The following is a 25,988-nucleotide window of genomic DNA, read 5'->3' on the forward strand; positions in this document are numbered from 1 at the left end:
CTGTTTTGCATGGTCTAGTCCAGTGAAGAAGTGTTTGTTGTAACGTTAAATATGACAATGCACGGACGTGTGTTTGAGGCCCTTTATTAGTGAAGGTTCTTTTGCACTTCCTACACCCATGTACACCTCTTGCCAAGCTGGTATGGGGAAATGAACCATATAATGGCCCTGCTATAGTAATTGGCTCCACATGGGTGGACTCTAGTGCACAGACAAAACCTTATTTGAAGTAATTGGTGCTTTGTGTAGGTACAAGGGTCTGTACATGCAGATTTATTTTGGATCCTGGGTCAAACCTTGGCATTAGTAAAGGTTTCAATTTCATGCAGTGTCTTTGACATGTAAGTGATTTTGAATGAGTATCAAAAACATCCATGCAGATGATAGCCAGCAACTTGATTGAGCTTGTTTGTTAAAAATACACATAGCTAATATTTTGCAGTTATATTTTTGATTGAATACTAAACAAAGAACTTGGCTTGTTAAGTCTTGTGAATGTACAGCCTGTTATTAATTTTAGAAAATATAAAAAAACCAAATTACAAGTTTGCATAATTATTAAATATCTTAACCATTAGCAGCATTCTAGTTCTATAATAGGCAGTACAACATAAACTCACATTTGAAAGTAAGTGAAAATTTACTGGAGTTATCAACTCTTTACTTTGGTTTCAGATGCCATTCTTATTTTTAAAAATATTCTTATTTTTAAAAGCATTTAAGCGCATTATTTCTAGTATTAGCTGGCATCTGTTAGCCTAATTGATGGATTGCTGTTGCTGGTATAATATAACAGCAGCCAGAGAATACTTACTGGGCAAAATTCAAGTTTATCTTATCAAATAAGTATCGAATACATATTCTGTCTAGTGGTAAAAAGAAAGGGACAGAAGACAGAGTTGAAGATAGTGCAGTATTTAGAATGGTCGTTTCGGACAGTGGAGACTCATTTGCTGGAAATGCCCTTGTGAGATTGTAGCATTTCTTCATCTAAGGCATTAGTTCATTGTGTGGCAAAAACGGTATTGAAATGAGTTTCTTGTCAATCCTGTTTTGAGTAAGATTTGTTAGAAAACAATGAAATTTTACTTCATTATGTGATATGGGTTGGCTGCATTTATTTTAATGTCAGTGGAAAATCTTGGCTACTGTGGTGAAATACAATTTTAAGAGAACCTAGTACAAGCTTTTCTAGCTGCTACTATTCGATTTAGGGGAATTTGAAATTTGAAAGGTACAAAGAAAATTATCACAGCATTCGGAACATGAAATCAATTTGGTTTAGGAAGTTAGTGTTAATGTTGTTCTGTTTGCTTGCCAGGCTGAACAGCATAATTGCCAAAAATCAGATATGGGAAGAATACATATATTTGTGCAAAATAAATTTTATTCTTCTAGGTGATTGTCAAGAATTTTAGCAAATGTAACTTAAAAAAAAAATCTGTTTTGTTTTGGTTTTTCACCCGAGATGTAAACATGTCTAGCTGATGGGCAATTTATTCATTTAGGGATTTATAACTGCATACAATTGTTAAATCTTGTGTTCAAGAAATCACTTTTTCTAAAAGGGGAAAGAAAAAGTCTGTGGGTGTAATGAAAATCTTGCACTTCCTGGAGGGTAACTAGTTTGTACTAAATAGTTTCTATTTTAATCAATGCAGTAGTAGCAATTCCCCAGAAGCAATGTGTTACTTTTATTTCTCCTTTTCTGGTTAAGAGTTGCAGATGATAGTAAAGGTCTCAATTTCTAGGTTAAAGCCGGCAAATTCATATTGATCTTTTAAAAATCCTTTGGCTTTTTTCTTTTACTGTGCTAAAACTTGGGGTCATTTTTGCCCTGAAATTGTCTCTTAGTTATATCTTAATGTAAACGTTATCATTAACACTTGGAGGTTCTTTGGCATTAAAAAAAAAAAGTTGATGGCATTGTTATTTATCCTTGACTGCTGAGCAAATCTCAAACAGTTACTTCCTGTTTGGGTTGAAGGAACAAGTGAATTCTTGGAAAGGGCATAAAACCGCACAAATTAGCAACCAATATATGGAATAAATTTCCTTGAATATTTCTGGATTCACTACTGATGTGTATTTTGAACAAAGAATTAATTCTGTATCTGTAGGCAATGCTTAATTTTGTCATTTAGAAGTAAAAATGCCCTACCAGAACTGAAGACTTGATACTACTGTGGAGTTCATTTTTACCTTAGCTTGTTTTTTAATAGTGATGGAAGAGATTAACTAATTAAAACTGCTGAATTAGTGGAAATAATCACAAGTTTCCTTTTTGTGGAGAGGTCTTCTAAACAATTTTACTTTATTAGAAGCATAGAACTACGATTCGGAAAAAAGCTGATAAAACTGGTCATATAAAATGGTGTAATGATTAGCATTTCTTGTTGTAATGTTTAGTGAGAGCAGAAGAACTTAAATTGCTCATAGAATTAACTCTTGATGTTTTTGTTTTATTTTGCCATAAGAGAGCCTTTCAGAATTTGAATCTCATTGTGTTGCAACTCATTAATGCAGTGAGTGTTTTTTTGGGGGGTTTTTTTGCAAGTTTTTTGTTTTTGTGCCCATCTTCGATATTCACCTAAATTTCAGACCCAATTAAAGATTTCTGGAGACTCATTCAGTAAAGAAAGCAAAAAAATTTTTTTCCTTTGTTGCTGTTTTATCACTAAAGCTTTTTTACTTATTGTGTCTGGTTTTATTTGTACCTTCTGCTAATAACAACAACGATTAACTGAACAAATTTCCTTGACTTGTCTTCTAAATATTTCTTTTTGACTTTTTTGGTATAAATATTGATATAGAAATATGGAAGCTAATTATAGTTGTATCTTGGTTGACCATATCCCAATTTCCTTTTGTCGTTTCCTCATTTTTGAGAGTTGCTTCTCTCCCCTAGGTCCCCGCTTGGTCTTATCTAACATTACTAGTTGAATGGATTGGGTGGTAGTGAAGACTTCTAAAAAATTTTGTTGAAGTCTTTCAGGTGAAGAATGTTACATGAAGTATGTATACATATAGATTATAACCTATGTGTTGTGTGTAAAGTCTGTCTAAACTAAGATGATTATGGAAATTGCCCTAATTTCAGTTTTTCAAGGAACGCTTGCTATGCTAAGAATCCTTTATAAACAAGACTCTTTCATGCAACTCTAGATCAATATAAACAGAAAGGTTTTCTTGGGTAAGATAAACTGTTCTCCATATGTAAAGCTGTCTTGCATATAAAGGTGCCTGTAATTTTTCAGTTCATGGATATTTAAGTCTGACTCTAGATCTCTAAATATTATTGAATAAAAGCCTAGTGTGCCTGTCGGTTTATTTGGGAGCATAATTCTACCAGTGTTTAGGCAGCAGTCATATTTGACTCCCATGTAAATACATGCATGAGTCCTAGGATTCCTGGAAACTTCCAGAATTGGAATTTTAATCTTTAAAACAATGGTTTTTAATTGCATGCAAATTTTGATTGCCCTATGTGGAAATAGCATAGTTCTATATTTTAAGTTATTCTTTTATTCTTACATAGTGCAGCAAACCTACACCAAATACGAAATACATGAAATATTGTTTCAAAAATATGACTACAAATACTTAGATTCTTGCTCCGTGTTTTGTTGTGTGTGGTGGGGTTTTTTTGGGTTTTGGGTGGTGTTTTTTTTTGTTTGTATGGTTTTTTTTTAGAAAAGACATGGATTATTCACGTTTATTCAGCTTGATGGAATTTGTCTTCCAGGGTATATAAGGCTTTTTAATTCTTAGTCAAATGTTTTGCATTAAATGTGGTGATAAAATGAGATAGAGGTGATACAAAAGTATGGCAAGTATGTCTTGTAGTGATAAATGCTAACAATGCCATTCACATAAGCAAAACAGTTCTGGATTATTTATAACTTCTGAAAATGTGCCTCACAAATTATATTTCAACAAGATTCCAAGTAATTTGGATAAAAAAATGGTTGCAGTCATTTGTGGTCTGAAAGTAGACATCTCCATTTGTGCTTCTGGAGTACCTGCACGTATAGAGAAGTTCTGCTGAATTATTAAGGAAGAACTTTGTTGTACCATAACAACATTGGTAATTAAAACTCTTAGCCAGTTTCTCACGTGGCTGCCATTATTTTTAGAATCTCATTACTTTCATTAGACTTGAGAGATTTTGCAAGGTGCTGGGTCTTGTGCTTCTTTGTCTTAGATAATAAAAATACATATGCCTTGCAGAAAGTGCTTGGTAAATACTTCTGGGTCTTTTGAGACAAAAAGTACATCTTCCTGGAAGAGAATCATCAGTTGCCTGGACACTGCGTGTTTCAGAACTGTCCGTCTACACCTGGGCTCATCTGCTTGTCATACGTGCAGTCTCCTTCCCCTTCCTAATTGGTGCACTCGGTTTACTGATTTCTCCCTGTCCTTCTGAAATGATATAGCATATGCGGGTTTTTAGTTCTATGCAGATACTAGTCTACTACTGCGTATATCTCAGAAACATTACACCTTTATTGTTCTAAGGAATAATCCATTTTACGTTATATTTGTGTTTTGTAATTTGAAATAGGGAAGCTGATAACTAGCCAGATCATTCTGCAATTTAGTGGAGCCTGTTAGAATCAAAATGATTCTTCAGAGAGCTGGAGTTTATTTGAAGGGGCGGAAAAACATTGCTTGTGAGTTAGTATTTATGAAGCAGGTCTGCATAGCTTATGCAAATATTTTTTTCCTTTTTCAATCTGCTTGTTTCTCTGTCTTTTTGTACAAGAGCCATGTATCTTAATATTGCTTTTAAAGACTAGTAACAAATTTCCGGGACTGCATGCTGTAAAATTAGGGAATGTCAGTTTTCAGAATGTCTCAAATCTTAATTTGGTTTCTTTGTGCTTGTTCATTGTGATGATTTTTAATTCACTACATTATATTCTACAGGGTCTTTACTTATTCAGGCTCAGGGAGAGATCTGGCCCCAGTGCAGCTTCAGGCTTATGTATTGAAAGAGACTGTTGTCTGTAAAAACTGTTTAACCTGTAGATGTTGAGGGTATGTAGAGTGGGGGAGAAGATTGCAGGGGAAAAAAAAAAATGGTTTCATGGGTAAGCTAGTCAGACGAAAAGTGCCCTTGAGGATTGGATTCTGTTCCTCTCTCTGCCACAGAATTCCTATGTGATGCTAGGCAAGTCGTTTAAACAAAACTTTTCCCAAGTGGTGACTAATTGATTTGAGTGCTCTGCAATTGTGGTTGCATAATTTGAGATACTAGGGGCTTATATGTAGAAATGCTGAGGGTTTGCAGCTGCAGCTGAAGTCGATTAAAATCTGTGCCTTGAATGTATGGAATGTTGTTTGATACAGAGCACTTGGAAAAAATCTTATCTGAGATAAAATTAGCACCTGAGATTACTGAATATTTTACCTCTGTGCCTCATTTTGCAATCTGTAAAAAAAGGAAAGTAATACACGCTTGTCTCTTAAGATATTACAATGGTGAATAATATTATTGATGAACTCTGATGGCATAGTGGTGGGCTTCAAAACAAATAACCACGGCTTCCAAACGTGTTTGAACAGCATGCAGCTAAGAGCAGATGAGGCCACACATGAACAAATGTGTGGAGAAAAATACTGAATAGCTGCTCACTGAGTAAGCAGTCATCTTCTGTATGTTGCATAAAGACAGAGTGGTAGGAATAAGGATGACAGATTGTAGGTCGTTTTCAGGGAACCACCAAGTTCTTCCCAAATCTCCTTTACCTGCTCAGAATACTCATATTCTCTGTAGTATGTATTATTTGTATAGCATGTATTATTTCTGTTATCCCTTAATTATTAAACCGTAAGTTTATATTTTTAATTAAACTCATATCTTATTTCTTAACAATCTCATTTTTTTTTAACAATAGCTTCTCTTGCTACTCTTAAAAAAACTCTCTTGATTCAAAGAACAAAAATAGAACTTGACCAAAAATTTTTATCTTTTTGCTCTGTTTGCCAACAGTGTGCTCTTTGTCGACATTGCCACAGGGTGTACAGCTTCCACTGCTGGCATTTGCCTAAAGTTGGCTCAGGGTTTGTGTGGGACTAATTGGAAGAGGGGAGCTACACAAGGAAATGGCCTGATTTTAGTCCTCTTCTTCCTTTCTTCCTGCTTCCTCAGTTTCTTCACCCTGCAGTAAATATTTATTTCATTTTGGCTAGTGGTACTTACTGTGACTGGGGTTTTTTGTGTTTTGTTTTTCGGGTTTTTTTTTTCCCAGAAATACTTTTGCAATATTCCTGCCACCACTATTTTGTGTTTGGGGTTTTTTTCCTTCCAAAAAAGACAAATTATGAGAGGAAGAAATTGCATCTGATGGAATCCTTTTTCATTTCTTGGATTTGATTCCATAGCTGGGGTTATGAGACAGAGGGAAATGCGGCTCTGGCCTGTTATTGATACTTGCAGGATTGTCAGTAATGGAATGCTTTTCTCCATATAGTAGCTTGTGGACTTGCAGTTTCAGTCCTTTCCTCTCCACCTGTGTCAGAAGTTACCTACTGAATGTATTCTTGCTTGTCTGTTGATGTTTTTTTCAGTCTTGACTTGGTGACTTGAAAACTTGGGGGAGAACCCATGTTAGGATTTATCTTTATCCATTTAAGTCCCGTGATCACAAAACTTTTCCTGTAGCTTTAACACTTGAAATATTCTACATTTGTCAGTGTTTCTACTTGAAGCAGTAGGACCACAGTTTTATCTTCTGACTTTCACTGTTATCTTTGATGCTGATAATCCTGTAATCCCATGTTGAGAGGCAAGTAAATGAATTGGTAATAGCCACTATCTTCTGCAGTCAGTTGGCTGAAGCAGATTTCTGGTAGCATAGTTAATGGCATGTAACCTGTGCCAAGTTTTTGTTGCTGCTCACTCAACTGCTGATTCTTCTTTTTCACAGGCATAGAAGGCGGCATACTTTTCCCCTTTATTTTGGTCTTTTCTCTTTTTGCAGTGTTTGTCTTGTTACCAGCTCTGCTCACCCGACTTTGTAGTTCCTGCAGTTGGCTGTCGCTCTCTGTCTTGCTCTGTACTGTTGGCAGACTGAGGAGCTATCCTTAAAATACGTGTGTCAAAAGAAAATTCCTCTTACCTGTTACTTCTGCTTGTGATGGTGGGGAAATGAAGATGGGGATGGAGGAAGCAAGAGATCTTTTCAGCTGTCCAGATCTGCTTTTGTGACTTGAGACCAGGTCTCTGTGGGTGGATGAGAGATGATGGGAGGCAAATATGCTCCATACAACTGCTGCCTTTTAATATCAGTGGCTGAAAAACTGACCTTATATTTGCCCCTTTACTTATTTTTCTCTCAGGAGCAGGGAGCATTTCCCAGTCTGTTTCACTTGTGACTTCAGAGGGAATATTGGTAAGAGCTCTTGTTTTGCCTCTCTCAGCCCTCTGATGGTGACAGGCTATTTAGCTTCCCAGCAAAAAAGGCTTGTTTTTGCTGAATTATTTTTATGTCTGTATAAGGAAAGAAGCAGGCACATACACGTGTTTGATACCCACTGCCTTTTGTAGCGATGAGGTTGTTGGGTGTTGCACTCACCTAACTGAAGAATGCTTAAAGTAGATCTGGAGAAGTGTTTACTCCACACTCATCTCAGCTTTTCCTCCTTGTGCAGATCTGTGCTCTGTCTCTTCTAGACTTGTCTGGGTTTTCAGAGGGTCTGGTTCCGCTGCAGCCTTGCTGTGGATATTGCTGTGAGAGCAGAAGCTCAGCATGTGCTGCCTCTACCAGCTGTTCCCTAGGCGGCTCCTGTAGGGGAATGCCCTGTTGTAAAGGTCTCCCAATTTGGGTCAAGTCTGTCTTATGCTCTTCTGGCTCATACAGGCCAAGAGGGGGGCAGTTTATGGATTGGTATGAATTACTCCCCTCCTTCCCTGATGCAAACGATACCTCCAGGATAGTACTAGAAGAGAAGAGCAGAAACTGCTTGCAGGGAATGGCTTTATGAATAGCAGGGAAGTGATCTTTCTGCCTTTCACTTGGGTCTGTGTGGTTCTGTTCAAATGTTTTGATTTGAAAAACATAGAGGGCAATTCAGGGAACAGTGTGCCGCTGTGTGTAACAGTATCTGCCCAGAGCTGCCATAAATCTTGAGAGGTAATTATCTTCCTTAAGGATTATTTGGCTCATTCTCACTAGAAATAATGTCAGATAAGCATTTTTAGTGACCATAATACTAGTTTTCCATACAAAATCGCTGGTGAATGGGAAGGGCTGTCTTCAAGTCAGTTCCATCACAAGTCATTGCACATGTGTGGCTTTTTTCATATGGGCGTGACTTTGAAAATTTAATTTTATTTAGCTTTCAGTTGCTTATGAATTATTTTTTTGTGTGAATTTTAATTGATGGTTCCTAACAGTAAACTTGATTTCTTTATCCAGGTACCTTTGAACATCGGCTGGCTAATTTATAGCTCATACAGACTCTGTCAGATTTTGCAAATAGTCTTTTGGGATGTTAGTGTCCCCTGCCTTCTGCCCTGGCCTTTTATCAGATTTGTCATGTTTTATGCCATCAAACTGTGAGTTGAGGTGGTCAGGCAACTCTCATGCTTTCAGCTCACTTTGTTAAGAGTGTGATAACATTTAGCAAAGTGGTGGACCGTAGTAATACGCAATCTGTTAAGCTTACTGGAGTTTAACTGTTTGTTAAGTTTTAGGTTTGTGAAGTTTTAGGCTGGGATGTGTCTTACATGCAGAAATTTTGCTGATGCTGGCATCTATACTACAGAGAGTGATGGAGGGCATTCCTATATTCTTTCAAGGAGGCTATGTACTAACTCAGCAGTGAATTACTATATAGGTAGTGGCATGTTACAACCTCCCTGAGGTCTTCTGAGTCCCGAGGTAGTAATAGCTCATTAAAATGGTAGTTAATGAGTATAAAGGGATCATTATGTGACTCTCCTACATGATGGGTAGGGCTAAATCCTAACTAGTTCAGTAGAAAATATTCTAAATAAGGAAGGAAGGAATTTGGTAAATGCTGCTCGTAGTTCTTTATAAGCGTAGCTATTTGAAGCAATGCATTTGAAAAAACACTCATAGAAGTGCATTTTGAATAAATTAATACAGGTTTGGAAATGTATTTTAGGGCTTTCAGAGGCATTAGTATCCTATGTAATCTCGAAGTTACCTTCACATAGTCTGTAATGAAGCATTTTTGGTTAAAAGTATGCAGCATTTTGCCATTTCTGATTAGTTGGGTTTGAAGCTTAATAAAAAAAAAAAAATCCCCCCCTCCCATTTACTTACATTTGTTTGTTTGAGATCTCAAGATTTGTAGACATTTTCTGTTCTACATGCCAAAAATACATAGTGGAATTTCTCCTTGAGGGAGGAGGAGAGTAGTGTTCCCCTAATATGATTTTGTTTGTGGAAAACATAACCACCTCATAGATGAGATTTTTTTTTTTAATGCCGTTCATTTAACTACGGTTATTTTCTGGGGAAAGGTATTAAGCATTTATCCAAACTGAACAATGTGGAATTTGTAGCAGTGAGATGAAAAACTTGTTGATCTCAGTAAATGCTTTATGCCTTCTTCCAGGCTCTAGAAGGACAAACAAACAAATGAAAGACTGCAGACTTAGGCAGACCTAGATCTCAAAGCTCCGGTTCAGTGGACAGGGATATTTTTAAGTGTCCTTAAACTAAGAAAAATAACATTGCTTCTGCAAAATGGGTCCTTCAGAAATACTGTAGTATGGTACAGAAGCTAGGTAAACAATAGGAAAAGGAGGGTGGAAGCAAATATAAAATATATGAAATAAATATATTTGTAAAAATGTATAAATATATTGTAAACATATAATAATAAATACATATATGATTTTGAGAGAGGTGCTCCTGCTTTCTATCATAAATGAAGAAATTATAACTGCTCTGCCTGGACATGTTTTATTACAGCGGCTCTACCATTTAGGTGTTTTTGTTGCAGGAATTAAGTATGTATTTATAATAAACCAAATACAGAACGTTTTCAAAGGAATAGTTTAATTTTTTAAAAATTTTAATGATATTTGTAGAAATTCCTGCTTGCTTTTCTTGTTCAGTGTGGTGAGTTGATCCTGGCTGGATGCCAAGTGCCCACCAAAGCTGCTCTATCACTCCCCTTTGCAACTGGACAGGGGGGAGAAAATATAATGAAAAGCTTGTGGGTTGAGATGAGGACAGGGAGATATCACTCAGCAATTACTGTCATGGTCACAACAGGCTCAACTTGGGGAAAATCGGTTTAATTTATTGCCAATCAAAACTGAGTAGGTAATGAGAAATAAAACCAAATCTTAAAACACCTTCCCCCCCACACCTCCCTTCTTCCCGGGCTCAACCTCACTCCCAATTTTTCTCTACCTCCTCCCCCGGCGCGGTGCAGGGGGATGGGGAATGGGGGTTGCGGTCAGTTCATCACACGCTGTCTCTGCTGCTCCTTCCTCCTCAGGGCAGGACTCCTCACACTCTTCCCCTGCTCCAGCGTGGGGTCCCTCCCACAGCAGACAGTCCTCCACGAACTTCTCCAACGTGGGTCCTTCCCACGGGCTACAGTTCTTCACGAACTGCTCCAGCGTGGGTCCCTCCCACGGGGTGCAGCCCTTCAGGAGCAGCCTGCTCCAGCGTGGGTCCCCCACGGGGTCACAAGCCCTGCCAGCAAACCTGCTCCAGCATGGGCTCCTCTCGCTCCACGGGCCCACAGGTCCTGCCAGGAGCCTGCTCCAGCATGGGCTTCCCACGGGGTCACAGCCTCCTTGGGGCACATCCCCCTGCTCCGGCGTGGGGTCCTCCTCGGGTGCAGGTGGATCTCTGCTCCCCTGTGGGCCTCCATGGGTGCAGGGGCACAGCTGCCTCAGCAGGGGCTGCGCCAGGGGCTGCAGGGGAATCTCTGCTCCGTGCCTGGAGCCCCTCCTGCCCTCCTGCTGCACTGGCATTGGGGTCTGCAGAGTTGTTTCTCTCACATATGCTCACTCCTCACTCCAGCTGCAGTTTTGTGTCTCGTTGTTTTTTTTCCCCCTTAAATACATTATCCCAGAGGCACTACCACTGTCACTGGTTGGCTCGGCCTTGGGCAGCAGTGGGTCCATCTTGGAGCTGGCTGGCATTGGCTCTGTCGGACATAGGGGAAGCTTCTAGGATCTTCTCACAGAAGCCTCCCTGCTACCAAAACCTTGCCATGCAAACACAATACATTCAGTTTAGGCCTTATTTTGATCTGACGTTCTGAAGGAGCCTTGCTGATAATACCTGTTTCGTATTCTCTCTCAAGGCTGAGGCTGAGAATGGATGGTAAAAGTATTCTAAATTCAAGTTATGTGGATGACGTATTAGCAATTTAGTTCCTGTGAATATGTTGCAGGATCAGGAATTTTGAAGGTAATATTTTTATCTGAGAGCTGTAGACTGGAAATCTCTGATGCAATAGGCAGGTTTAAGAAAACTCCCTAGAAACAACTTTCTTTAGCCTATAAAGGAATACACACAGGTAGATGTAAATATATACAACTATCTATATTGTAAAAATATATATAACACATTCTATAAGTTTGCAAACAATAAATGTAATATATAAAATCAAAATAAATATGTAATAGTGTTCCTGGAAAACCATGTGAAATAAATAAAGGATACCTACTCATTTCCTCCTTTTGAGCTAGCAGAATGAAAAACTAAATGGAAATAAACTATAAAAGTAGGCAGGATTTCAAATTAGTCAGTATTGGCTTGAATAATGTCCTCAGTTGTTGCTTGATAGCTTTTCTCCATTTTGAATTTGAAGAGTAATTCTAAAAACGTTGGGAGCTTGCTTCTCAGACACAAAGCTCATGTTAAATCGTAACTTACGGTTATCCATGACAGTGTTCTCTTGGGAAATCTAATTTTTCCTAAATAATCAGTTTCTGAAAATCTAAGTAAAAAAGGTGAACTCCTAAAATAGTTTCAACAGAGGAAAAAAATTACATATAAATACTGTTGTTCAAATTGGTCAAGGAAACCTAAGCCCATGTAATTGTGCACATGTGCTGAGGAGAACACTTTTTTTGGTTTCTCAAGCATGAGGCAGCAGAATTTTCATTCATTTGGCACGCTAGGCTGAAAACAGAGTCTTCTTTCATTTGACACACTCCCCTGGAAACAAACATGCCAGTGAAGGGATTGTGCCAGTTATCAGAAGCTCACAGGAATACATTGTGCTGGTTTGTATTCATTTTCATTTCATGAATTGCTTTAAAACTTAGCAACATAAAAAAGCATTAAAACACCTTTTTAGCATTATTTTTAGTTCCTATGTATTGCCCTGCTGTGCTGTTACTCAGTTTAAATCAGCGGAATGTTGTGAGACACATGGCTTGGTTTGCAGCAGAGCAGATCTCTCCTCCTGCCTGGGTATACTTGGAGCATTCATCTATAGAGAAGCAGCAAATTTGAGTTTAATTCATTTTACATCCTTGAAAAAGATGAGTGTCTTACAAAGAAGTTCAATAAAAATAAAGGGTGAATTGAACAAAGGTAATGCAGCAAGAAATTTAAGCCAAAAGTCAGCTGGCATCTGTTAACTAGAAAATTCACAGATAATGCTCAGTCTTCTGGGAGGCACTTGCTTCCCTTTCCTTGAGTTATATTCTTCAGGATTGCCAGCAGGTCCTTCCCACCTCTGGAATTTGCTACAAGACTCTTCCCTTCATAGATGTTTTTCCAAGTGCAAACTTGGCAAATCCAGGTGTACTTCTTGGAACTAATCTGGTCATGGGAGCTTAAATTAGGACCAGGTTGCAGTGGATGCATGTAAAGCAAATATGGGAGTGGTATTTTAATCAAGTTTGGGTGGAGATTCATTTATTTCCTAGCCTTGTGCTGTTGCGGCTGTTAGAGGAGCAACCATGTTAGATATGGGTATGTCTGCTTTATGTAGCTGTTGCTTTTACTCTGCGTGCTGCTGGGCAATTTTTGTGTGTAGAAACAGCATGCAGGTGTGTGGGGTTTTTTAATTAATTATTGTTATTTTTAAAGGGAAATTACTTTCCAAAAAGGTGCTTGAGGAAACAGGGATGCTTGTGATTGTTCACAGAAAATACGTATTGTGACATTTAAGGCTATTGGTACTGATGGTGGGAATTTTTTTGTTTGTTTCTAAGAGAGTCTCATTTACTTGTTTTAATGTGGTTTGTTTTTTTTTTTAAAAAAAAAAACCCAAACCCAAAAAGGTACAAAGTCTAGAGTGAATGCAAGCCATTGAATTACACAGTTTTGGTGGTAAGCTTCCAGAGTCAGAATGGCCTTCAAGCAGGTGAAGAGGTATGTGTCAGCCTATGCTGAACCAAAGTGGGGGTGAGAATTAGGTTGGAAGAAGGGTCACAGCTATATGGTTTCCGTCCTAAGAATTACCTAGGGAAGGGTTGTGGAGCAACAGTGGTTGCTGTTCTGTCCCCATATGAGGATGAGACACTTAGGAGGGGTCATACTGTGTTCCTTGATGTTGCTCAAGGAATGAGGACTGTGGATATTTAATTGTTGGCCTACAGTCGTGTTTGTTTGGTCTCTGAGACTTATGGACATTAGTTTTCTGTGGACAACAAGGTAGAAACTAGCAATGTTGACACAGTGTTTAATAGACAGTTGTAGCTTCTATCCAGTTATCTGCCCATGCTTGTTTTGTGATTTCCCCCCCCCCCCCCCCCCCCCCCCCCCGGACAGCTTGTGCATCCTGCAGTTTCAAATCACGGAAGAAAAATATGTGATTGTGACTTTACAATCATTACTCTTTCTTTCTTTTTCTGTACCATTCTGCTTCAACTTGTATACCTGATGGTTACCCAAAGGAAGGTAGTGACTTATACCCCATCTTCTACACAAAATTTCTGAATGGAATATTTTGTTGAAGAGACCATATACATTTGAATTGCTCTTGAATAAAAAAAAAAAGCCAAACCAAACACAAGAGTTATACAAGTTTGGTTTATAATTTGGAAAGGCTGAAAAAGGCATCATGAAGGCCTGCCTGCACTGAGGTTATTTACAGGTATAAAGTTCACACTTGAAATATGGTCAGCTGGTGCTCTATACAATTGTCACTTTTGGTTGCTGTATAGCTTCAGTAACACACGGTGTGGAAAATTCTACAGTTATTCAGCAGCACTGCAATGAAATAGATATACTGATGTCATTCTCTTTTCACCCATTAACAAGTGATTGGACAAGCTGCAAGTGAATAGAAACGTGATTTCTATCTGCATACTTGGCCCTCTGGACCACGTGCCTTCCCATTGCTAATAAAGATAATGCCACCTATTTGAAGACATCGGCAGGCATATTTAAAACCCAAGATGAATTGAGCACATTTACTGTGTTAGAAGCAGTTGCTAAATTGTGAGTAACTAAGTCTTGTTGTATAACTGCATTGCACTCAAGGGAACAATTTAGGTTTTGAATTGTATATGTTGGTAAGTGAAAACTATGTAGACATTGATTATTTTTTCCCCTTGACCTAATCACTGTTTGCCTATGGCAATATCTGATATGTTATGTGTTCTCTAAGAATTGTCTTGGGACCACAATGAGGCTTTTTTTTAGCTTCATTAGTAATCATAGTTACATTAGGAATAGAAGGCAGTGGAGTAATATGCTTGTACTGTACTACACCAGTTTTTCTATTTATTGTAAAGGTGGAAGTGAACTCTGTAGGTGGGAGTCTGAATTTGTAAAGACAGAGGAGGAGACCAGATCTGAATTTTTGTGCACTTTCAGCAAGAATTTAATTCCATTAAAAAAAAATGGAAGGCAAATGCCTATTTATTTTTTGTGTGTGTGTTGTGAAAAAATCCTGTCTTTGTTTGTCCTTATGTACTTGTAGTCTAATGACAGAAGTTTTCTCGGTAATACTAGAGAACATGAAAATGATGCTGAGTAAAATAAAATTTAGTAATGTGTTTTTCATTGTCTGAATTGAACAAGCTGACAAAAGTAAACAACACAAATAGTGAGAAGAATGTTCCTCTTTTCCCTCAGCCTGGGAGTCTGATGTGTATCACCCTTTAGACAAAAATTAAAAATTCCAACAGAGTACCTTAAGAAATGTGTTTAACTTCTGACATACTGTAGATTCCTTCAAATAGTAATTTTGTTTGTGCTAAAATACTTTTTTGTAGTGTAAGGGATTATGCGAAAAAGCGTAAAAGATTGAACTTTTAACTTCTACCTAGAGGTCATGTAACTAGACACATGGACACTCTGCTTGTTCAATAAAGTGTTAGCAATTAAAAGATCCCACATGAATACTTGCATATTTGCGTGCATAAGAGGCCAAACTGTGGCTTACCTAAATATAGACTTGCAGTTTGGTATTTCTGAGAACTAATTCTAGCACAAAACACCTTTTCCTCCATTGACTTGTCTACTATGCATTTTTTCCAGCTATGACAGCTGAGCAGTTTTTATTTTAGCTTAAGAGCATTCATTTTGCATTATCTTTTAATACAAATGCTTATATTACACTTTATTTTTCAAAATATATGTGAGGGAGTATTGCCTTTTTTCCTCCTGAACAGCAGTGACTCATGTGAAAGTGGACTTGGATGCTGCACGTGGAAGCGTGTGCTGTTGTTGCAGTGAGAGTAGTTTGCAACTTGTAAGATCTGTTGACTGGAAACAGGCGTGTAAAGAGATGTTCAACCTCGGAATTATGATGGGACAATACTGCTTTGAAAAGATAGTTATCAGGGAATAGGATGATGCTTTTGATGTTTGTATCCACATGAGGGAGACAGTGTGACAGGCTCATTTGCCTTAATTGGTGGCAAAACTTGCCAACCTGAAGTATGGTGTTGGAGAAATCACTGAATGCGCTAACTGTCTGTAATGTTACTAGCTCCTTCTGCTATTACCTCATATGCCCACGCAGATTTTATTTTTCCTTCCTTAGATGTAACTGAGGTGGAGATTTCTGAATTGTAAATGAAGCCATCCAACACATCTTCTGAGCTTTTTCTTTAAAACAAACAAAACCTTAAGTGTGGTCATGGCTTTCTCTCTGATCTTTGGACTTCTGCCCTAATATGTAAAATAATATCTTAGTCTGTGGAAAACACTGACTCTTAACTCAATGTTTTGTTTCTCAGTCTTTATGGAAGTGGTACTGAAGGTGGCAAACAGAGACAGCTATAAATGAAAGTCTTTTAGAACAGCTGACTTCAGTATGTTTGTTTTAGTAGCTTATTTAGGGGTCATACACTGCTAGGAGGTTCTGTAGTGATGAGAGGCTTTTCTCAAAAACCAACCACTTTTGTTCAGGGCAGCGCCTAGAGAATCTGGAACCTTGCCTGAAGATGCCTAACATTACCCGTAGGTAGAATTAATTAGCAAAATACTTGGAACATACAACATTTTCCTGTGTTGTGTTTGACAGTATTGTGAAGCATTGGTTAGCAGGCAGTCTTATTGTTGCTTTAGAAATTTGTATGGACCAGTTGTAATTAGATCGTTTACAGCAACATCCCATATTTAATTACTTATTGGTATTATTGTCTCCTTTTCAACCTTTTAGGGGCTTAATTACAATTAGCTGATACGTTCATAAAGATCACTTTCATGGTTTAGCTAAAACCATGGCCAGTAAACTATTTCCTGATTTTTATTTGCTGTAGTAGTGTTGAAATATTATATTTTGTTTTGAAGACAAGCCCCCATTGTTTATGAAGTGGCTGACTGGGTTGGTAGATGAGGGGAAACAAAACAATCTCTAAATTATTTCTGGTACCCAAGATGAACAATCTGTTTTTGTAAATTTATAAATTTTTGCTTCAACTTCTTACGGTGAAGCAACATAAATATTTAAGCAACTTTATTCTTTCGGAGTTGACTTGGGATCTCTTGCTTTGCTTAAGCATGAAACAGATAAACTACCTTTTGTTTTGATCTTTTACATAAGTAAGTAATCACACTGTTCCCAAGTAAAACTAAAGTTTAAATTGTTTGGATACAACTGAAACACTGTAACTTTTTTTCTTGTTTGTTGTTTGAAAGTAATTGGAAGAATACTCTGGGACAACTCTTTATATGCTTTTGTCAGGTTTTTAACTGTTCATTGGGAGTGTTCAAAAAATACCAAGCACATCTAAATGTGTGGTAGAGAAGGAATAAGCTGTGGTTTATCCCAAATACACGGAGGTACTAATTTCTTGAGGTTATCACGGTCTCAATCCCTAATTTTTAAAAGATTTATTTGCTTAGCATTTTCGCATTTATTTCATATAATTCTATTAAGTCTACAACTCAAGAATTTAATGTTTCTTTGTGCTTAGAATAGATATTTAGTCACTGTCTCTTCCTTCCCCTTAACCAAGAGTTAAAAATAAACCTATAAAACAATGGCAGTATGAAACAACTTGCTGGCAATAATCAAGCTGAAAGCAAGCTGGTATTTAATCAGAGGAATTCTGCTTTGGTGTGTACACACCTTAGAAGTAGCTCTTGGAAAATTTAAAAATGAAAAAATGCGTATGTGGTCTTTTCAGGAGAAATCTTCCCTGTGAGTAATAAAAGCACCTTCCTTTGACAGACAAGAGACTATGTAAAACTTTGGTCTTGCATTAGGTGATAATACCAGCTTCCTTAAAATATAATTTCAAAGCTGAATTTTCTCAAATAGTGCATTTTCCCCTGCTTTTTCCTTTTCCCCTTCCCCTTCTCCAGTCTTTCTCTGATATTCACTCCTGGCCCAAACTTGTATACAGCATTATTATAGCCTTATGTTATAAACCTGAAAATTTTAAAATGAAAATAATGATTTGTAATAAAAAGCCTGACAGACTAATTACAGTATTGCATTAATTATTATCTTATTTCAGCTCTGTTCCTCTCACAGCTAATTGAGATCTAGGTTTTGGTGTTTTTTAATCCCTATTGACACTGTAATTTTGAGAGAGAATATACTGGGGAACAATGTATATAAAATCTAGAAATAAAAACTGTCAGATAAACAGTTAATTTCTAAAATGTTGCCTTGGACATGTTAGTGATAGAATGCAAGTAGTTCTGTTTAAATGTGATGCTTTGTGGATATTCTGGTGAGTGTAACACCTACGTACTATATAATACAACTTTTGAAATCTTCCATTTGTGGATATCTTTGTGGCATGTACTAAATAACAGTCATTAATTCAGAAATTTGTGCATTGTGCAGCTAAGTTGGTACATCAATGATGCATTTTACATTGAGTTTTATTTGTTCTCCCAAAATGTGTGCAGTTCTTGTAATGACTAAGGTATACGTTGATGTCAGTGTTACGGTATAGCTTCAAGACTGCAATTTGAAGCTACTTTAGAAAATTACAGTTCTTTAGACATGGTGAAGCTGAAGTTGAATGGAAGTCCTGCTAGTGGTGAATTACATGTAAACATTAATACGGGAGTTCATAGCATGTCCTGAGTTTGCAAAATTGAGCATGATAATTTACTGAAATGATGTCTGTCTTGAAGATATGGAGATACAATAATTTTCCATTTTTATTTCAACTTTTAAATGGTGCAGAAGGTCCCCGGGTTAGTTTTTAAGCAAGAAAGTGTTTGGAAGTTTTGGCAAACATCCTTGTAATGGATGTATGGTAATGAAGAAAGTTAAGGTGAAAGATGAAGTGGACTGAATGACTGTTCAGTCATTTAGGCTAGGCTAGTTGCATGGTTTGGTTATCAGATGTCTCAAACTACGTTGCCTTAGTTCCTGCACTTGGTTGGCTGTCTTCACAACTTGACAAAGTTCTGCAAATTGGTTTCTGACAGTTTGCTTTGTTTTCCTTTTTCAGGATGCTTCGTCTGCAGACATTCGGAAAGCATATCGAAAGCTTTCACTAATTCTACACCCAGACAAGAATAAAGATGAAAATGCAGAAACACAGTTTAGGCAAGTAAGTGCAATGTGTGGCAATAAAAGTTTTAGGGAAAATAGGATCAGAATTTTTTATGATTATGTCATTTTAGTAAGAACAATGGTGCACCTTTGAAATGACTAAGTTGAACATTGAATTACATTTTTCCTGATGTAGCTAGATTAAAAACAAGTACACTTTTTTTGGAATTAACTTGTTGAATAACTCAGATTTAGTGTTTAGCTGTATATTAAAATAATTTGAAGATAATACTTAAATTTATACTCTTAGGAGAAAAATAGGTTTTGCACTTTATGTAAGACTTTGTAAATACTCTTTCAAAAGCAGTAGGGAAAATTTCTGATCAGTTTTCAATGCAAGTCATATGTAGGCATAATTTAATGAAAATCATTTTAGTTTTTGAATTTTTGCCTTTTGAATCTTCACAGAGTGAAACTGCGAGACTGTTGTAATTAGCTCTACCTTTAAAAATATACTTCTGATGACCTAAATACAGACTACTTAATTTCAGTAACATCTTTAGGATGAAACAAATTATACCTTTTATTCTTAAGGTGTAACTGAAACAAGACTCAGTCTGACAGATGTGAGGAGGGAAGAAAGTCTTTTGTAGAAGTTGCTTGTTTGTGTATCTGATGACACTTTGTATATGAATATGTCACTATTTCTTTTGCATACTGAATTTGCTTCTTAGTGTTGTAGGGAAAAGTGTAAACTAGCAAAGGGCATTTGTTGGCAAATGTAAAATATGATACTACTATTCAAACTTTATAAACTCAATCATAAAGTAAACTCTTTTGTGTCGTCTTTTTTTTCTTTTTCTGTTTTTGTTTTAGTTGGTGGCCATCTATGAGGTTCTGAAGGATGAAGAAAGGAGGCAGAGGTGAATTAATTTGCAAGGTTCTTAAATAAAGCATTCATGCCAGTGATATATTGAAGTCCTGTTTGACTTAATTGTAACTCTTCAGATAATTTTTTGCATAATTTAAGTTTGTAATTCCTATGTAGCTGTTTAAGTAAAGATTTTATGTGGCTTAAAGGGGAAGCTGGTATGTATTTTTGTGTGATGTACTGGTTATTCTTTAAAACTAGTATTTGAAAGAACTTCAAAAGCTAGCTGTTATTTGGAGCAATTTTTTTGATGTTTAACTTTTAAACTCACTTTTTGTTGTGTCAGTTATCGTTGCTTGTTTTATCAAAGCTGTAGTTGAAAATACAGGTCACCGATTCAACTGTCAGTAGTATCTCACTGTATCAATAAAAGATTTTGTTGCATGATATTTAGGGATTATTTCCAGTGTATGTCATCTTGAACATTGTTTTCCATTGCTTAGTTCATTGTTTTTTCTTTTAGGTGTATTATCTATAATACTCTAAACTTTGATATGTATAGTTGGTTTGGTTTGGTTTTTTGTTTGTTTGTTTGTTTTTTAAATAAATGATAGTTGTCCTTGCTGCTTCAGGAGTAGGTCCAGCAGTACCTGAAGGGGATAGGATTAAGAACTGAAAACCTGGGGATTATCTGCTTTCTGGAAGACTATTTTGAATTTTTCTTTTTTTTTTTTTTTTTCCTTTTAAGCAGATGACCATTTAAACTAATGATTATCAGGAAAACTGGGACGCTGAAAGAGTTTTGCTTTTGGGTTGGAGTTTTAGTAAATAATCTTTCATCTTACAAGTCTTTAAACAGGGCTTCACGAGACATTTCTTGAAGAATTCTTGGCTTTGTAGATGTCTTGGCAGGAGGCCAGGTTTTATAGTACAGATTATCTACTTTTTAATAATCCTCTCTTGAAGTGTCATGAAAATGTGCTTCATAGAAGTACTTTTGGAAATTTGTATATTTTTTTTTTTTTATTTTACTTCCCACAAGAGAATTTCACTGTGAAGTTATACTCAAGGAAAGTTTAAAAAAAATTGTTAGTTAAGTGGTTTCAGACCACTTGAAAAGAGAGTTAGCCCCAAAATTTTCCCATCTTTTTGTTCGTAATATTATTTGCATACACTTTTTGATACTGCCTTTCTAGAACTTAGTTCCCGCATGGAACTTCTAGGAATTTCCTTGCAGCTGTAACAACAACTTTTTGCATGGAACTGTGATGCAGTAGCTTGTAAAAATTATGGGTTTACGCCTTGTATACATTATGAATGTGACTAACTTACCCAACTTGTTTGTGAAATATTGTTAATTAGTGCAGCACAGTGATTACAAATGAGAAGTTAAAGCAGCAGTAGGTTGTTCTAGTCTTTAGATTGATTTCATTGTCAATAACTTATTTTGTACATAGATAATGTTTTATTTTTCTTGCACAGTGTGGATGTATGGCTGATACTGTTTATATAGTTGATTAAATATAAATGTAGCAGATTAAATAGTGTTTACCTTCAGAGAATTTTCTGGAAGTAATGTGCAGAGTTTAGAAAGAACAGCAGAGCAGCAGAGCTATATGGTCTCATTGCTCTGAGAAAACCTTTATTTGATCAGATTTATTACACAGTCTAATGATAAACTCTCAGTTGAGCTTGTAAATGGAGGGTGGTCTGTCCTGTATCCTGTAAGGCATTGTTGTAGCATGACTTTTAAAACAAGTCTTAAGTAAGTGTGCTAGGAGCTGCTCCCCCTGTAATATTGTTTCTGTTGTAAGGTAACTCACGGCTTTCTTGTAATCGTATGGCAAAGGAAAAGGGCGAGTCATTGCTTTTTCCGATCTTCCTGCTTTACATGTTGATATTTGGCTATGCATTGTGTGAGGTGATGCACCTAGTGGAAGAGGCTCAAAGTTTACTGTCATGCCCGTGCACTGGGGAGAAGCTATGTTGCGCTCTTTGTCTCTCAGGGCTTATCAACTCGGTTTTATTCGGATTCCAGAGACACTTATTTGAGTCTGCTCTAACAAGGCTTTCTGCCAGATTTCCTCCCTTCCCCTCCCTGCCCCCTGCCCTTGGCAGTGTGGTAGTTTTTATTTCTAAAATAACTCAAAGACCTGATGGGATGAGATGGAAATTAGTTGCATTTCGTACAAATTAGTTGGTGAGGAATTCTGGCAGTATAGCTGGGGATCCCTTCACAACCGGACACCTGAATGGTTTCGGGGCACATGATTACACAGTCTTGAGAAGAGTGAGCCGCAGCCTTCTGCTTCTGTACAGTGAAGTCAGCCGTACCTGCCTCTTACTGTTGATCTCAAAAGTGATGTAATCCAGCGTTGGTCCTGGTTGTGCATGCAGAGGGTAGAACCAGTAAAGGCAGGAATAAGGTCCTGCACTGTATGAGTGAGTGATTAACTCATTGTGAAACAATAAAACTGGGCCTAATTACACCCTTCCTCCATGTCTTGGTGAATGTCGGAGGTGTGAATTGGTTGTGTGCGTATACAGAAACAGCATTCTCAAAAGGCAGATCTGTTGCCCAGCTATATGTAATTATTTTTCTAAACCCTTTGTATTTTCATATTTATCAGTGAATTTTTACTTTGATGGCAGAAGCCTGTCTTAAAATATTATAGCTTCTCTGCTGACAATTATAATACAGGGCTTTATAATTAAAATGTGGCTTGCTTTTTTTGAGAAAGTTATATAGTTGCTTGTGAAGTATACTCATATTATTAGTAGCACTACAGAATATAGTAATACTACCGTGTTAGTACTTTTCTTTTACACACTTTGACTGATATATTAGTATTCTAACATTAAACGTACATGCAGCATTGTTTAATGTAGCAGTGTTTAACATAAAATTAAACATACATGCAGCAGAACATAATATTTTATGTTTTATATACACACTGCAGAGTGTGTGAAATTCTACAGGAAAGTTTATCTTCAGGGTATGTAGATAGGTGTGTTTCCTGAAATATACTTTACTTTTATTGGTAAATCAACTTGACAATGATAAATTTTATTAGCCTTTAATTGTTTTTAATTTATGAAAAACTATCTAGTTTTATGCACTTCTATTAATTGTAATTAGGCAAAAATCTTAGATTTTAATTTCATTGTTTGTTACCATTTTAAGGAGCTTTTTCTACCTACCAGGCCTATCCTCTGTAACAATGTGGGCTTGATTACAGGAAGCATTTGCAAAGGAATCAAGATATACTTGTTTAGAGTAAGAAAGGTGTTTATCTTAGCTCTCATTATAATTAAATGTCTGTATTCATAGGTATAAATTGTTCTGGCTGATGTTGCGCTGGATGTCTTTGGCAGCTTGACGAAAAAAGGCCCCCAGAATAAATGCCAGTGCAGTCTTCCTGTAGTTCAGAATAGATCTCATTAATTTAAGGTTATAGTATATAAACTATATCAGATCTCTGAAATTATTTGAAATATGAAATGCAGCGGCTCTCTTAAAGGGAAGAGTAAATTATAATTGTATTAAAACAGATGATACTGTAATTAGCTACTACAGTTAATGGATTTTTTTTCTTGCAATGTAATTGACTCTACAAGGAGCTCTAAAAACTATTTCATGAAACTTTACAGAAGAGTGAAATTTTAATAATCTTGCAATTGGTTACTTGTTAGTACAAGACTAACAAGTCTTATAGAATCCTGATTTTTTAAAATAAAGATTCAGCTTAAGTTATAAATGGGAATCTTTTTGTCTTTTTGTTTCTGTACTTGTGCTTTGGGGTTTTTTAGCTTGCTGACTGCTACATTTCGGAGTCAACTGGCAGGCATACTCGTATGTCAAAGATTTGCTGCATTCTGTGCGCATATGTCTGAGGAAAAAATACTGCAGATGTATTTTTCCTTTTCAGCTTGGGTTTTTTTTTTCTTACATAGAGTAACAATTGATACAGGTTTCCAGAAGAAGATGCTTTGTAGTTAATTTTTGAATGTAGTGCTTGATGCACATGTATTAACTATCTTTCATAGTTAATACAGGTTTCTATAAAGAAATTCTTTAATGAGAAACTTGCTTTTAATTAAACCACATCCTAAATTTGGAAATCAAGATTTAGAAATTATGGGAACCTTCTGAGTTTCAGTAGGATCATTTTCCAGTTGAAAACCTAAAAATCATTGATATCTTTATTTTTCAAATACAGAGCTTAATTACTATTGAAAGCAGTGATTTATCTTTTAACAGTATATATTCTAAAAAGTGGGTTATAATAGAAGCTATCTTTCCTTAAAATGGCCAGTCGTGTGAGCCATAATGCTCATTGATAGTAAAATCAATAGAGCATTGATTCTGAGGCTTAATCCTTGGAGACTGTTGTTCAGAACAGCGGACATAGCCTAGTAAATACAGAGTGCTGTTTAAAGTGTTTAATGCGAGAGACTCTGCTGTCTTAATTTATTTTTTCTTAACAGATAATTTATAATAGAACTTGGTTGCCAAACGTTAGTTTGCAGTCGTGCTTTACGTATTACTATATTGTTACTATTAGCATATTTGGACCTTATTTAATCAGTGGCCACGTTTTCAGTACATCAATTAACAAGCCTTAGTGTACAAGAGAGGCAAATGCTTAATAAATTTATAGTAGTATTCAAAAAAATTCTTTCTTGATTTCTAGAAATATTTCTCAGAAGGTTTCAAAGGAAGAGCATCTTCTGTGAAATCTTGTTATCAACCTAATTTGTTTTAAAAATGGTTTTGCTTCTAAACTATTTTCTTGTATTCTAACAATAAAATGTTTAGCAAATGCATTATTATTTTTTAAATGCTACAGCTTCTACTTAATTCTTAAACAAAAAGTTAAGTAGAAGTTTTAGTTTTGAAATAACATCCTAAGCAATTTTTCTGAACAGAGTTTGTGTTAAGGCATCAGTAGTTAATTTGTTCTGACTTACTGGGAAAGGAAAAAAGTTATTACTTCAAATTTTACAATAATGGATATTAATCTTCCTATTCTCATAATTGTCATGGAAGATAGAATTTTGTAATATGAATTTTACTGCTGGTAGCATTCAGAACACTGCAGAATCCTGAGGTGTTAAATCTTGCATAGATAGAAATAATGGTGCCAATTCAAACAAATGTATTATCAGAAGTCGGCTTTTCTAGATGCGCTGAATTAAAGTGTATTTTTAATTGAAAACCATTGCCTCTTTTTCTGCTTAAAAAAATGAATTTGCTTGTGGAAATTTTTTTTAGTACATCTCCAAGGTATCAATTTAATAACTATCAAAGTAGCTAGTGCAGTTGTTGCATTTAAATTGATTTACATGTCAAGACTGGCAGTTTAGCAGCTGCGCTATTATTCCTGGATCGGTCAATTTACTTGAGAAAAACCTACTACTGAGTTCTACTGACCTGCATGACAATATAGGCCCTATTTCTATTCCTGTAATTAGGCCTGCGCCTAACTCAGAATATTTTTAATTAAAATATTTTGGTCAATGTGTTGCACCAAATTAGGCCTTTCAGTGCAGATTTAATTCTGGAAATGGTGTGATTAGAATATGTAATGAGTTGTGTTCAATTTAAGATTAACAGGTTGTGCATCTTGAGCATACAGGTTTTTGAGATTTTTTTTTTTGTTTGAAACTTTACTCTGAAAAGTTAACAAATAGAAAAATCAGTTTTGGATGTCTGTGGCTTGTTTATTTTTAAATTGATGATAACATACTGTAAATAAAAGATGCCAGACATGCTAAGATATTTCAAGACATTTGTGTGAAGAAAAACTGATAAATTGTCATAAAATGGTTTCTGTACAGTCAGTAGTGTTAGTAAAATTAAACAGTCTTAAAATAGATTGATTTTCGAGACAGCTTTTCAAACAGAAAATCAAAATTGTCTAGCTGTGAACTTCGTTTTCTAACATCAAAATCAAGCCTTTAACTGAAATTCATATCTGACACAGAATGGATGTTAAGTCTGGCTGCATTTTTACCTAATGGATATCGTGCTACTAAAGGACAAAACAAAAGCAAAGATAGCTCTCCCCTCCCCCCAGCACTTGTGCTTTTAATTTGTAAAAGAAAAAAAGGTTTCTAGTGTTTGAGACTTTTGCTACCTATTTAGTAGTTTGTGGTTTGTTATTTGCTTCTATCATGGAGACCTGCCCACTGATTACTAGGCAGGTAGAACACATTTACATTTCCAGAAGTCTGTTAT

General features: G+C 36.3%; 1 protein-coding gene across 1 annotated transcript in view; it reads left to right on the forward strand.

Moving 5' to 3' along the window:
• DNAJC1 (DnaJ heat shock protein family (Hsp40) member C1) overlaps positions 1-25,988 on the forward strand; it is a 111,150-nt gene that overhangs the window by 20,352 nt on the left and 64,810 nt on the right. The window contains exons 2-3 of the mRNA XM_075705952.1: positions 18,833-18,934; positions 19,753-19,799. Of these exons, the coding sequence (XP_075562067.1) occupies positions 18,833-18,934; positions 19,753-19,799 (149 nt within the window). The remainder of the gene's footprint in view (positions 1-18,832; positions 18,935-19,752; positions 19,800-25,988) is intronic.

Source organism: Pelecanus crispus, chromosome 2 (assembly GCF_030463565.1).
Source record: "Pelecanus crispus isolate bPelCri1 chromosome 2, bPelCri1.pri, whole genome shotgun sequence".
NCBI classification, from domain to species: Eukaryota; Metazoa; Chordata; class Aves; order Pelecaniformes; family Pelecanidae; genus Pelecanus; species Pelecanus crispus.